A 14,945-nucleotide genomic window follows, 5' to 3' on the forward strand; every position below is an offset into this window, starting at 1 on the left:
CTGGTGCCTTGGGCGTGAAGCCGACCCAGGTGCATGCATAAAGAGGAGCTGTCTTACTATCAGTCCGTGTGTCATAAACGGGTTTACATAGGCTTTTTAGTTCTTTTGGGGTGGTGGGGATGGGGATGGAACCCATTACCTTGAGAATGATGGACAAGTGTTCTACCACGGAGCTAATCCCCAGCCCTGGGCTTTGTACTTTATATATGAATTTATTCAGTAATATTTCATACAAATTAGCTGCATTTTTATGATTATAAGTAAAGCTTGGTACTGTCCTTTACCAATCAAAATTAAGTTGCTCTTGGTTTTTTTTGGCGGTACTGGGTATTGAACTCAGGACCTTGCACTCGCGAGGCAGGTGGTGGAACCACTGAGCTAAATCCCCAGCCCTTGCTGTTTTATTTTGAAGAATGGAAAATAAGTACTACGTGTTGTTGAAGTGCAGCTTTGTGGACCACACCATCTGTCTGAATTCTTTAAAGCTGTATTTGCAGTTGAGGGGGAGCAAACAGGCTTTGCTGCACTCTCCTGGCCCAGCAGAGTGTTCTCTAGGGTACCTCTGTCAGGTGGGGGTTTTTAGACCGAGGGCCCAGCATTAAGCAAGGTAAAGTCTTCAAGTTTACAGTTACCAGGAAGTACATACTTAATGTTTCCTCTGGTCATCAGCTATTAAAGCAGCCCTTTACTGGCAGTCCCACTGGAATTGGTTGCTTTGAGATATTTACGTAAGGGCCGGGATTTAGCTCAGTGGTGCTGTCACCTGCATCACAAGCACAAGGTCCTGAGTTTGATCCCTTATACCAAAAACAAAGAAAAAAATTCTGCCCGGAGATATTTATGTAAATGGGAGTACCAAAAATGTGGCCCTGAGCATTTGAAATATCAATGTTCACATTAAGTAGCTATGTGGAAATGTTTATTAACAGCTCAGGAAGTCACACATGATGGAGACGAATTGGCAGTGTCCCCTCTGGTCAGCCTCTTACAGCCTTGAGCCACTTCCAGTCCATTGCTGTGCACCATCCTTGCCATTGCCCCAGCCTGGTGGGTGGGTGAGGTGTGGGTGTAGACTTGGTCTCCTGGAGTGGTCTGGTAACCACTGGGCACTACTGCCCCTGGGCTGCTGAGACAGGGCCTTTTCAACTACGTGATTCAGCATCTCAGCACACAGTAAAGTGTTTATGATCCTCTGTTGTTTTCTTTATTTGGCTTGTTTTTTGCCATTCTTGGTTGTGAAATGTGTTTTATTGATGATCTTTGTGTGTAGCTGTGGAATTTGTCTCAAAATTGTGAATCTCAGAGCAGCAAGTGAGATTAATAAAGCTGGCAGATGTCTCAGGGCTGACTTTACCTCTATTGGCCTCTGGCTCAGAAGGCCAGAGCCCTCTGCTTTGTAGTCTGCTCCTGCCAGGGGAAGGGCAGCAGCACCTTGCTGGTGGACACTGCTGGAATAGGGTGCAGCTCAGCCCAGGGTGTGGGTGTGCTGTGCCGAGTACACTTTCCCAGGAGCAAGCACCTGCTGCACACATGTTCACCAGCCTGTGTCCATTCACAGAAGATTTTTTTCCCCTTTGTTCTTTCTGTTTTCTCCTTTTTTTTTAAATGACAGAGAGAGACAAGCACTGACAAGATGGCCAGGACAAGCTCTTACAAGGCCATGGAGGCGGCTGCCTCACTCAAGAGCCAGGCAGGTAATGTAGCAAGGCTCCCGGGTGCCCAGCCAGGTGGGCCCTACCCTTGGGACCTCGCTGGGGCAGCTGAGGGGAGAAGAGGGTACAGGGAATCCCAGGCCTCAGCCAGTAGGTGGGAGCCAGAGACAGAAAAGGGGCTGCTGCAAGTAGAAATAGACTCAGTGTGTTGTTTATGGCTCCACATTTAACTGAAGTTGTTTTTCTGTTGATTTTTTTTATTCTTATACTATGTTTTTAATTTGAAATTTTAGAATTGGTGAATTTTAGAATCACTAGAAATGTGATTCAAACAAGAGACCTAGTTTTCTTGATGATACCAGTTGTTGCTGTAAATTGCTTGCTCTAGGATCTTGATGCCTATTGGCTAAAAGTCATGAGCTAAAGAAATTAGCTAAGCTAAAGAAATTAGCTTAAAATGTTTATGGAAAATAACTATCAAAACAATGAAGGGGCAATCAGACCCCCTATACTTTTCATTAATTATCTTGTTGAAATACCTACTGGATAGTTTATCAAAGAAGGCTGACCTTCTGCAACTTTTTTATTAGAGGGAAAACTATTGGAGGAGGGCTGGCATAAAGTCTGGCAAGGCTCTGTTTTCCTTGCATTGGATGAAGTACTGTGCTGTTTTTCTGTTTGTTTGTTTTGGTACTGGGGATTGAACTCAGTCAATCCGCCAGGCAGGCGGTAGAACCACTGAGCTAAATCCCTGGCCCTCTGTGCTGGTTTTTAAAAATCAGTTAAATAGATTGTTTTTTAAAGAATATTTGCAAATAAGAAATGTGAAAGCTGACTAGATATTTGATGATACAAAGGGATTGCTGTTTTTAAAACTTTGTTTTAGAAGTACACATTGGACTTTTTAGTTTATGTGCTACTGAAGCGAGTACAGCACATTAGACTTTTTATGGGTTAAATGTTAAGTGTTGTAGTTGGCTCAGAATAACTGAGGCAGGTGCAGGGGCCGGGAGTGGTTGAACCAGGTGTGGATGAGCTGCATTGGCCCTGGATTGGTGGTTTGGGGGCCAGGCCCTGGGAGCAAGGCAGTCACTATGAAGTCTGCCTGCTTTCATTTAGATTCAGAACCCAGAAGATTGATCTGTAGGGTTTTACTTACTTGAGGGGTGATTTTAAAGCAGCAAAAAAGTGAGGGTTTAAAAGAAAAAGAGGTGAGGGTTTAAGATTTTAAACTTTACAAAACAAAATTATTTTACAGCAACGAAAAATCTGTCTGATGCGTGCAAACCACTGAAGAAGCGAAATCGGGCTTCTGCAGCAGCGTCTTCCACTCTTGGGTTTAGCAAAAGTTCATCTCCTTCTGCATCCTTAACTGAGAATGAGGTAAAATCATGATGATAATGATACTGTGGTGTCCCGGCAAGGGCCATTAATGACTCAAGTTGCAGTGTGAGTGAAATTCAGACTTAGCATAAGCATAACATTGGTGTCCTCCATAGGTATAGGTGAGTTAGGACTTCTTAACTATCTAAAGTTCCCGAAATGGAAAATATGCACCATTTTAGTCTATTTGAGTACTTCGAACATTATCACACACAGCGTATGTGTAAATGTACGTATAGCCTTCAGTCTTGATGTAGCTTCATTGTTCTTGCAGTGTGTTTTGCTATAGTGTGTTCTGGAACCCCTCATGCTCTGGTCTCGCACATGAAAGGAAGTCCATGCTGGCTCCCACAGGATGTGCATTGTTGGCCAAGCTGACACTGGTCACTGTGCACCCTGTACTGGGCGGGATTCGGGGCTCATAGGGGTGTGAGGGAAGCCAGAGCAGGGTCCCCACGTGCCCTGTGCCTTTGGTCCTTTGAGTTCTGGTATCGTTGGCACTGGATTGTGGAGGCACCTCTGAACTCCCACTGGACCACAACTCCTGTTTTCTGGATTTGCAAAGTCCAGGGTAGCAGAGCAGTAGCTCTCTGAGGCTATTGCTGCCATTACTGTGGCATGACATCTAGATGGCATTACCGAGTCAGCAGTCATCCACCAAAGGCAGGCATGACACTTCCTGTCCTGAGGTAGTTTGGTGTCATGGTTTAGTGGTTCCCTTCGTAGAGCTTACTTCTAGTTTTAATTCCTTGTCATTTTGACCCCTATGGTTCTATTTTTCTCCTTGTGAGTGCGAGTTCTGTTTTTATACTTGTGAGGCCGTGATGACCTTAGGCTTTATTGGAGCCTGGTAGTGAGATGGAGACAGGACGGGCCCCTTCTTCCTCTGGGCAGAGTCAGTGTTTCTGGTGTTGCCTCTGCACTGGTCCCCAAGTGGGGTGGGGTTGTCTTAGGCCTTGAGGCTAGGCCTGCCAGTGAGTGAGAGTCGGGGAGCTGGCCAACCTGATGGGGCACCCTGAGAGTTTTCCAGTCCCTGCTCTAAACTGCCGCAATGGTGTCAGTCTAGACCGCTTCTCTTGGGGATTTCCTTGGCAACTCAGATCAACTCAGTTGCAGTCTGGAGTGTCACATATGAGCCTGGGGCGGGCATGAAGTTCGCTATGTGTAGACACCAAGACCTTTCTTACTTTTGGACAAGAGAGGTTCTTCATTGAGCTTTTATCCAGGAGCTTACTGAAATATGAAAAGAAAAATTTTATACAAATTATTTTCCCTTTCTTGTTCAAGTCAAGTTAGTATTCTAAAAATTAAATGAGAGGTTGTCTACAATTTCAAATAAGAATATTACAAATAAAAAGCTTTAGTTGTGTAGGCCCTTTTACTGGGTTGGTATACATATTTTTAATGGTGTTTTCCTTGCATCTTGTTTGGTTCCCTCACTGGTTGGGATTTTGCTGAGTCTGCCTTGGTCTTGTATGCTGTTCCTAGCAGTCAGGGTTGTGTAGGAAAGGCCAGCATGGTGAGGGTGGAGAGGTGATGACAGCGGGCTCCCTGGCTGAGTGCGATCCCTCTTAGCTGGGGACGTAGGAAGACTGAGGATTTCGTAATCAGACGCACTTGGTCTGTCCCTTGAGAATTGCAGAGGCTGGTAGGTGACTGACTGCATATATGTGGTGGATACAATACTTTAGACCCAGGCACCCTCCTGCATTTTGAAGGTGGTACACAGATCCTGCTGTGTGCATGTTCCTTATATAATCATTGAAATTACACTGTCTTCTCCATTAGGCCTCTTTCATGTAGTTTATCTAAATCTCTGGAGTTTCTTTTTACAGAATCCTTCTAGTATTCAAACTCGTTAGGTGAACAGGTATCCTTGCCTACTGTGTATCAGCACTGCGGGAGCACAGGAAGTGTTCCTCAGGTGGCAGTGCTGAGTGCCTGCAACACCCAGAGCCGAGGGCGGGCTCTGACGTGATGGCTGCTGTTGGCAACTGGACGGCCCCTCATCTAGCTCACTTAGCTTATGCATGTTTTTATGTCCTTCCTTTCTCTACTCTTGATTGAGAAAAATAAGGAGTTTTCATAGGGCTGGTATTTCAAGACATTTTAGGTCATGTTGTGGTTTAAATTCTTGAAAAATGTATATGTGATAAATTTATATTGGAATAATTGATTACATGGTACTACATCCTCCCAACCAAGAGTCTAGATTAAACTTACACACTTGCATGACAAAAGGCCTGTGAAGGAATTAATGTGATTTAAGTGTTTGTAACTTCATTTCTTGTTCCTTTAGTAGAGCAAATTCTTATTTTTTTGCCTTCACTGGTAACAGCTTTTATGGGAGCCCACATCAGTCAAGTTGGACTTGAACCCAGCTGCCCTGTACTGCACTTAGAGTGATGTAATGTCCCAAGATGTCTGCGGCAGGTGGCGCATCATCGTACACACTAAGTGACATTTCTATCACAATCATTTTATGGAAGATGTGTGATAATCTGTTTTTACTGGTATTAATAAACACATACAATGAAGAAAACAGATAACATTTTAAGACCAAGGTAAGATACCTAATCAAGGCCATTTAATCAATCACATTCATCTCATGATAGAAACACATTCATATTCCAGTGATCAATGTAGATTTCAAGTCGAAAAGGAGGCTGTTCGGTGGGGGCTGTCCTATCGCCGAGACAAGGCACCCGCTGAAGGGGCCAACCTGTTAGAGGTCCTTTTCCCCTCTAATTCATAACCTACTGAATTTTTATTGAGAAATGTCAGCATCTGTTCCTTCAGAAACAAAGAACAAACAGCACACATTAAGGGGCCCTTGTCAACTATTCTCATTGCCAGTGAAATGTATCCAGTACTGTAGATATTAAACTAATTTCCAACATGAAAGGCAAGAGGAGTTTTGATTCTGTCCTTTTTTACTAAACAGTTTTACTATAACACTAGACACAGTAAATTTTTAGGAAAATACGCCATTCCCAGCACCATTGTGAACCATTCAACTCTCAACCCAGTGGCTGAGATGTAGAGGACACCATGGCCAGGTTATTTACGCCAGCCACTTCATCACTTGCTTTCGTAGAGCATCGGCATCCCTGTAATGTCACGGTCTTGGGTGCCAGCCGGGGCTCGAGCCCGCAGCCTGCAGCCTGCCTGTGTCATGGGGGAAGGCCCACTTGTCCTCATCTTGAGAAGTGGGGCTCATGTGGATGGCACCAGGCTGTTCCCGGCAGACTCATCAGTGTGTCCGACCTGTAGTGAAAATTCTGACTAATGCTTCTGTTCCAAACCATTAAGTGATGTAACGCATGTAAAATGCTTAGGGTGCCTGGCGCCTTGCGAGGACTCAGTGGTTTGCTGTTGTGACAGTCATGGTTATAACAATAAAAAAATAAAGTTGCCATCATTCCATTTTTATCCAAAAGTATAACTTTTACTTTGGCATGAGAAGTGACCTTGCCTGCATCACGCATGTGGGGATGAAGTAAACCCAGCAGTGGCAGAACCCTGGGTCTGTTAATACGATACGGTCCAGTGCTGGGCACATGGTTGCGAGCTGGCGGATGCCCTGTGGTCCTGCTCAGTGGGAGATGTGGCCCCATGGCCTAGGAGCAGTCTAGATTGTACTATTCCAAAAGGACCCAAAAGAACTCAGGTAAATTTCATCTCAAGAATCACTGCTAAATTTTAAAATATGATAAAAAAAGATGGTATAAAAATGGCCCTGGTTCAGTAAATGATCATCTGAAGTAAAGATGCCATCCTGACAGTCTCTGGGCCAGAATTGAGGAGTTTTTTTAGATTGTGATGAATTTGGGGCGTGACAGCGGCCAGCATGGGGAGGTGGTAGGGATGCAGAATGGCTGAGTGGTGCCCGCTGTGCAGTGTAGGCAGCATCAGCTGAGTGAGAGAGTGAGTGAGAAAACGGGATGGGAATGTGCAGTGTTCCTCTGCCCAGGGAGACCACATCCCTCTGAGCACACTGGGAAGGTGGCTAGGTAGGCAGGGTAGGGATACTTGGTGTTCTTCAGTGAGGGGACAGTTCCACATGTGGCAGAGTTGGCCTGCTCCCAAGGCCAGTCATGGTGCCACTGTAGAGGAGCTGAGTTCCCGAAGGGTCAGCTCTTTCTTGGCCTCTGAGGAGCTGAGTGGAAAGGGGCCATCACCCAGAAATGCTTAGGAAGGAACAGTAGCTTCTCTGCCAGGAGAACCAATGTTCATTACATTATGAATTTAGCATAAAATGCCTTCATTTCCTAAAAAAGTCAATGTAGCACAAGATACATTTATTTAGTCTTTCAGATGTTTGAGTTGTCCCCTTTGAGATTTTTGGGTTTTGCTCATGCCATATATAAATCACTTTCATGATCCCATTGACTTGCTTCAAACCATCACTCATGTATTTTGTTTGCCAGGCAGGAGGCATTGACTGTCTTGTATGAAACTTGAGGCGTTTGAGAGGGGTAGACTTGTCTGAATATATGAGTGTTTCAGTTGTAGCTGCTCCAAAAGTGCAAGTCAAGTCCTCCAGTGTCCCAGAGCAGTGCTCGGTGAGTGTGTGTGTTGGGATAGAGGCCTGAGATCTGCGGGCCATGGGATCCTTAAGATCTCCCCAGAGCTGACCCTGCCCAAGTGGACTCGTGGCCCCTGATGGGCCTTTCCTCAGAGCCAGCGACAGGCTCATTGTCCTCCTTTAGGCACAAGGCCTTCAGGGGTCTAGTGGCCTCTCAGGACTCTCCTTAGTACTCATTGAAAAGTATAACTCAGTGTTTTTAAGAGGCTGCTCCTAAAAACCAACAAGAAACCTAAGCGAAGTCTACAACTAAGAAGCAGAGTGTATAGGACCTAGGGCAGGGGGCCTGTGGCATGCAGGAGGGAGTCCCATCCCTTCCCTGTGAGGGACAGCCTGTTCTTATATGGCAGGGAGGGAAGGCTTCCTACAGTGTGGCCTTAGGGGTGTCTGACTCTTGCTGCACACAGAAGCACAGGAGATTTCAGTTGGGCTCTCTGGGGTTGGGCGTGAGATGAGGGAGAGGGCTGTTGCGTTCACGGTGGGACACTGGAGGAAAGGCAGGAAAAGGGAGCAAGACCTAAACTGTCAGCAGCATGGTCTCTTGGCGTAGGATTTGAATCCAGAGGCTGTGGGAGTGGCCCGACATTGGTGGGTGAGCCTGGTACCTGCTAAAGGTCTATCACAGAAACACCCTGAAAGGGAGAAAAGTTAAGGCTGTGAGTTAGTATCTAGTTCCTCAAACAAACAAAAATGTTGTCCACATGTATGTATAAGATGAAAGGGTGTGTGAGGTGGGACCAGGTTGTGATGCTGTTGGTGCTCAGGACTGGCAGGAGCCTGATTCTCTCAGGCTCCTTGAGCAGGGTGGGGAGGCAGGGTGAGCCATCTGCCTACCCCTGTCTCTGTGTGTGGGCCTGAGATGCCCACTTGGCTCCCTGTACCCTGCAGTGCCTGTCAGTGAAGGTGAGAAACGAGGCCACTAGGACTTGGCAGGTGTGTTCCACTTCTGAGTCATCGGTCCTGAAGAGACTGCTGCTCTCACAGACAGCGCTTTGCAGTTGCTCCGCCATGGTGGCTTCTTCCCCCAATTGGTCAGGCTTCTGTGTGGGCGCCAGGGGCAGCCCTTTGGACTCAGTGTGAAGTGTGCAGCACCATATGCTTTTGTAGTCAGTAGTTTTGTCACCTCAGATTTTAGAGTATGTGCTGCCGAAGCAAGCACTGTCACCTCAGATTTTGAAAATTGAAAACCAAAAAGTTATTGCTGAGGACTGCTGTTTATCTTTTGCATTGCAATCTTTAGCTGGAGGAGTGGCAACGCTGCCATCACATCAGAAAGGCTTTCCTGACCCGCTCTCAGAGCTGTCGCTGCTGCCTACTGACTCCTAAAGTTTTTTTCTCCTTCTTTGAAGAAATATACTGACTCTCCCATATGTTGTAGAAATTTTGGAAAATGCTGTGGACGTTGGTCCCCTTGGGTACTGTCTTCATTGTTATGCCCAGGCAACTAGAAGTGTCACTGATTTGCTTGCCAATGATTGGACATGGACTGGTCCTAGCACAGAAAAGGATGTGTGTGTGTGTGTGTGTGTGTGTGTGTGACATGGACTGGTCCTAGCACAGAAAAGGATGTGTGTGTGTGTGTGTGTGTGTGTTCATCTATCTTGTCCAGGGAGAGGGAGGGACACCTCTGTGGGAGGTTTCTACCAGCCAGGGCACCCTCCCAATAGGCCCCACCTATCACCTGCCAGTGTCACTATCTGGCCTTGTGCTGGAACCACACGTGTGGTCTTTCTAGCCTGCATGTAGACGCCACACTTTGGGCACGTAACTCCTTGGCAGTATTCTGAAGTATGCTAGTGTCTGGGGACAGTCTGTGAGCAATGATGGATAGGGCGGGCCTGGCCTGACCTGGCCATGGGGTGTTGGTCAGCAGCATGAGAGAAAGCTGGCCCCATGGGTGTCCTGCATGTGCCCGGGTGCTCTACCTCCAGTCAGGGCACACAGCCTGTGGGCACAGCCCCTCTCAGCAGGGGATGCAGTGCCCAGGATACAGCTGGGACACAGGTGGGTGGGCAGACTTTAGAGACTTGCTTTACCTCTGACAAGGGCAGCCGGGAGCCGAGAGCAGCAGCCACATGGCCGGCTCTGGCCGCAACTGCCTGGTCCTTGCTGCCCTCTCAGGCAGCCTGACAGCACGGAAGCTGGCTGAGACCAGAAGAGGAAGTACAGCCTGGGGCATCCTGTGGACTCAGGGAGTCATCCCCACCTAACATAGCATGCAGGGCAGCGAGGAGGGCTCTGTGCTGTGTGACCTGGAAGGGCTGTTTGTAATAAAGGTTATTTCAAATTCTAGCATTTTAGCTGATGACTCATTCTAAAATTATTTAATTCCACTCTAACGTTACACTGTGATGTTAACTTGGAAGACCTGTTTGAGCGTAGTCTTTTGATTTTAAACTCATTAAATCTGTTGAGCACAGGATTATTATTTGTAAATCTAAAACACTCTGAAAAGTACGTCTAGTAACCATTTCTTCCTTTATAAAAACAACTTACACATGCAAAGAATGTTGCTTTATAGAAATATTGTTCAAGGTTGTAACTGTATTTCAAAAATGATGCAGTATTTAACTTGTGAAGGGATTTGTTTTGTCAGAAATTAAAAACTCACTGTGTATGGAGCACATGGAAGGGCACGCAGCGGCCTGCTGGCACTCTGAGCCTCCCGACGGCCATACGGGCCTGGCAGTGGGTTGGTGTGCTCACAGGGCTGCATCATGTCTGGTAATGCTGTTTTGAGAGTCCCTGCCCCCACGGAATGTATTCTAAGGCACGGAGGTAGCTTGGTACTGTCACATGCCAAGTAGAGAGCAGAGAAAGTATTCTCGGACTTAACAAAACTTGCAAAAGTCAGGAACTGAGCTGCTTGGAGATCTGGGTTGCCATTGTGGCCTTGCAGGTGGGAAGTGATAGGAAAGCTGTTGACGGAGTCTGTGTCTGTTCCGTCACCACGCTTTCCCTCCCCTGCTACACACCCTGTTGGATATGGAATAGATTGTAGATATTCTAGACAGAGCCCTGGGCCTGCCGGGACCGCATGGGACCCGTGTCACTTCCACAGTGGCATCTCCAAGTGGGTCCCCGCACCCAGTGTGCATGGAGGAGGAACCACGGCTGGAGTGAGCTGCCTGGGCCGCCCTGGTGGGTTTCCGGGCGCGCCTGGGGGCCCTCCGACCTGGCTAGGTGTCTGTCCCCTGGCTCGTGGGGAGGGCTGTGGGGGCAAGAGGGGTCTTGTGCACTGTGTCATGGACTGTGATATTGTAAGGTCTGTATTCTGTATGTGGATCTCAGACCCCAACCAGGACACGAGCCTCATGTGTGTCGTTCCATTTCTATTTCCATTCGAAGTATGTATTCCGTGTTTTATTTCCTCCAAACCGACTTTGTTAATGTAGGAAAGTTCTCCACGTGGAGACGTGCTGACTCTCTGTAAATCTTCAATAAAAGGTGCTGTTCCTCCCTCTGACCCCGGACTGGTGTGTGTTTTCTGTCTCTCTCTCCATGCTCCCCTCTCTCCCCCTCCCCGTCTTCCTCTCTCTCTCTCTCTCTCTCTCTTTAGCTTTGAGATTTGTTCCAGCCACACTGAGGGAAGCACGGGGCTGGTGCATGGACTGCGGGGCTCTCTCCCCTCGGCCCTGCCGAGGCCCCTGCTTTGGGCAGCCGTGGGGTCACGGTCTGAGCGGGCCCTGGCCAGGCAGCGCGTCCCCATCTTCCCGATGTCCCGGACTTCCCCACTCCCACTCCGGTCCCACCTCAGAAGTGCTCCGACCCCACCTGTGACGTTGAATTTGGGCTGTGAACTCAGCCGTGCAGGCACCCTCTCTGGAAGTGGGGGGTGAGCTGTCGGGTGACGGATGGGCCCTGCGGTTCCACCCACCAGCCCCTGGCCACAGCCTCAGAAGGCGGCACTGCTGTAGTCGGTCTGGTATTGGTTTAAGCTACCCATACCTTCCCAAAAAAAAGGTGAGAACCAGTTTAAAATACCACCGTTTAGGGGCCGGGGGTTTAGCTCAGTGGTGCCGGCGCCTGCCTTGCAAGGACCCAAGTTCGATCCCCGGTACCAAAGAAAAAGAAAAGACCACTGTTTCAACAGACCATTGTCGTGAGATGTGTCTAGTGGGACCAGAACAGTGGTCGCTGGTGGCTTCGACGCTCCATGAGCCCTTGGGAGCCAGCCCACTTCCACACTGGGTTCAACTCAGCAAAAAACTCATTTTTTCCCCCCTTTCACTGCTCCCTGTAATTTCAGTTTGCTAAATCTGCAAAAAGCTTATTAATAAGGTTACAGAATTGGTCAGCTTCCCTGGTAGAATTTGTTTTCTTGGTTTTTTTATTACGGCCCAATTTCATTATCTAGTTTTCTGCTTGTTGGCAAACGGCAAGCCTGTAACATCATTATTCGTGGATGCAGTTAATGAGGAGTACAGGAAATGGTGTTTGTGCTTCCGTTCCATCTCCAAAATTCAGTTTTCAAGACTGACTTACCTGATGACAAATAACCAAAATTTTTTAGGCGAGGTTTTCTGTCTTCATTCATTTTACTGTGTGTCGCTCCTGCTTATCAGATGAGGGCAAAGACAGTGTTCGACCGGGGAAGGCTGCAGCCCCATCCTGATGATCCCAAGTCCCAGCTCTCTCCTGGGCCTTTTCCTCAGACCCCGTGCTAACAGCACAGGCACATGACCTTCCCTTCTGTGGCACAGCAGTGGGAGGAGGAGACAGGCAGGCAGGAAGCCTGGGTGGGTGTGGGTCCGCACAACTTCCTGACCTCCCTCCAGTCAGGATCGCAGTTATGAACATGCTTCCCGAGGGGCCTGGTCTCCACTGCGCAGGAGTCAGCCAGCGAAAAGCGTTATGCTTGGGCACCTCACCCATTTTTTAAAAATGCTTTTGGTTTTTGGACCTGAGCAGAGTGGGTAAGAAGGGCCAGCTTCTTCATCCCAGAGCCCACCTCAGTTCACCTGGTTGGGCAGACTGGACTTTCCTAAGTCTTCATTTTTAAGGCGTGTGCCTCATATGTACGTATGTATACTGCAAAGTCCGTTTCTAAATTCTCTGCACAGCTCTATTGACACGTTGCACTACACAAAACCTGTGGGTGCTGCTCTTCCACAGCAAGTCACTCTGGGAGGTGGGCGGGGTGGGCCGTGTCTGAGGACACAGCCTCCTCCACTTTCGGTGACGAGTGAATCGTCGTCCGCCTCCTTCTTCCCAGGTCTCGGACAGCCCAGGAGACGAACCCTCAGAGTCCCCCTACGAAAGTGCGGACGAAACACAGACTGAAGTGTCCATCTCATCTAAAAAGTCTGAACGAGGAGTGGCGGCCAAAAAGGAGTATGTGTGTCAGGTGAGGGGCGGCGCGTCTGACCTATCCATAAGGGTGTCTGAGTGGGGCTCCCCGTGAGCACTTGTTGTCTTCCAGCCCCCTCTACTCCAGTGTTTCGAAGGCCCTGAGGTCGAGCTCTCGGGTGGTCAGGGTCATGTACAGGTTCACAGGTGACACCCCCGGTAGATGAGGAGAGCTGGCAGAGCAAAGTGCCAGGTGCACAGGGTTCCGGCGCTGACAGACACACTGGGTGGGCGAGGCCTAGGCTGAGAAAGTGTCCCCAGACTGAACAGCAGTGCCTGGCAGTCAGGGCCTGGGTCCAGGTCCTGCCCCCGCTTCACACAGGCTTGGCCGCTGGGCATAGGCCTCTCACCTTGTGTGCCCCAGTGCCTGCCTGTTGGCGGGGCTCTGTGGACTGGCAGAGGCATGCTGGCCTCAGCTTGGCCCCTGCTGTGCTGTGGGCCTGCCTTTTCCTGAGAGTGTGCTGTGGGTTTTCCTGGTTTCCATGTCTGGCCTGAAGTATCTGGGGCTCATGCTTCAAGACTTGGGCCCTGTTGTTTCCAGCCCCATCCCGTAACAGTGACTTACTCGATGCTGCGTGTCATGAATTCTGTGCAAGCTGGGTGTTTCCCTGTGCACAGGCAGTCAGGTGCTGTGAGCAGAGGAGCGGATTTCCTGCCACTGCAAACGGCATCTGACAGTTCCTTTGAGATAAGAAGGGTGTGGGCTCATGTCATCCTTTGTGCCTACAGCTCTGCGAGAAGACGGGCAGCCTCCTGCTGTGTGAAGGCCCTTGCTGCGGTGCGTTCCACCTTGCCTGCCTTGGGCTTTCCAGGAGACCAGAGGGGAGGTTCACCTGCAGCGAGTGCACCTCAGGTGAGCCCATCCCCTGTACGGAGATGGGGGAGCAGGCTCCCTCCACCTGACTCCTCGGTGCTATCTTCCACCGGGTGACAGGCCTGACTGCTGAGTGGAAGAAAGCTCTTTCTACTGTAGTTCAGGGCTCCCTCTCACGCTGCGTGCCCAGTGCTGGGCTCTGCTGCCTCCAAGTCGGGGTCCCTGTAGTCTGGGCTTGTGATGGGAGGACAGGCAGCGCTGTGGCCCCTCCTGCCTGAAGAGTCCCCTGACCACTAGAACACCTCAGGGTCACGAGGACCCTGAGAGCCCCGTGCCAGCAGCCAGTGTAGCTCTGCCCCATGGCTGTGAGCAGCCTGAAGGAGGGAACTGTTCTGCAGAGCACCTGCCCTCTTCCAGGTTTTCTCCAGCCAGGGGCCTGGGCTGCACACTAAGATTTCCCTGTGTTCTGGTCACATGGTTGCTCAGGCGGTTGCATGACAGCCCTCAAGGTCTGGGTTCCAAAAAAGGTGTGGGCTCCTCGGCAAGACTGGGGACAGAGCCAGCTGCCTCCAGGAAAGAGCTGCTGTCTTTGAGGGGTCCAGAGCTGTGGTCTCACTGTGTGTTGTGTCTCCCCCACTTCCTGCCAACCATGTATTAGGGATCCACTCATGCTTCGTGTGCAAGGAGAGCAAGGCAGAGGTGAAGCGCTGTGTCGTGACCCAGTGTGGGAAATTCTACCACGAAGCCTGTGTGAGAAAGTACCCTCTCACTGTGTTTGAGAGCCGGGGCTTTCGCTGCCCCCTCCACAGCTGTGTGAGCTGCCATGCCTCAAACCCTTCAAACCCTCGGCCCTCAAAAGGTATGGATGCCATAGGCGGTGCCGGTGTGGCTCTCAGGAAGTGCTTGGCTCCCGTGGGGTTTGTCACCACAGGAGCAAACTGACAGTCTCAAGGGGTCCTTGTTTCTCTGCTTACTGGACACAGGTGGGTCAGGGCTTTTCTGTGACACAGGACTTCCTTCCATCCTCCCCTCTCTCCACCCTGGATAGTAAGTAGCTTTAGGATCCTTAGTTTTGAGAGGGGCCCTCTCTGAAACCATCCTGAAGGATCCTGTTTGCTCTGGTTTTAGGGCCCTTCACAAACAAGGGAAACATTGTGAA

General features: G+C 49.3%; 1 protein-coding gene across 6 annotated transcripts in view; it reads left to right on the plus strand.

Annotated features, from left to right (window-relative positions):
- The window catches only part of Nsd2 (nuclear receptor binding SET domain protein 2), a 74,291-nt gene that overhangs the window by 41,400 nt on the left and 17,946 nt on the right, over positions 1-14,945 (plus strand). For 5 of the 6 annotated variants that reach the window (XM_010641714.3, XM_019210281.2, XM_010641716.3 and 2 more), the window contains 5 exons: positions 1,613-1,694; positions 2,911-3,035; positions 12,839-12,970; positions 13,702-13,825; positions 14,445-14,645. In XM_010641714.3, coding sequence (XP_010640016.1) covers positions 1,613-1,694; positions 2,911-3,035; positions 12,839-12,970; positions 13,702-13,825; positions 14,445-14,645 — 664 coding nt within the window. Of the gene's footprint in view, positions 1-1,612; positions 1,695-2,910; positions 3,036-5,373; positions 11,501-12,838; positions 12,971-13,701; positions 13,826-14,444; positions 14,646-14,945 lie in introns of those variants that run through there. The other variant, XM_010641719.2, reaches the window with a different exon arrangement.

The sequence above is a fragment of the Fukomys damarensis genome, unplaced genomic scaffold (assembly GCF_012274545.1).
Source record: "Fukomys damarensis isolate Sample0158 unplaced genomic scaffold, DMR_v1.0_HiC HiC_scaffold_35, whole genome shotgun sequence".
Taxonomy (NCBI): Eukaryota; Metazoa; Chordata; class Mammalia; order Rodentia; family Bathyergidae; genus Fukomys; species Fukomys damarensis.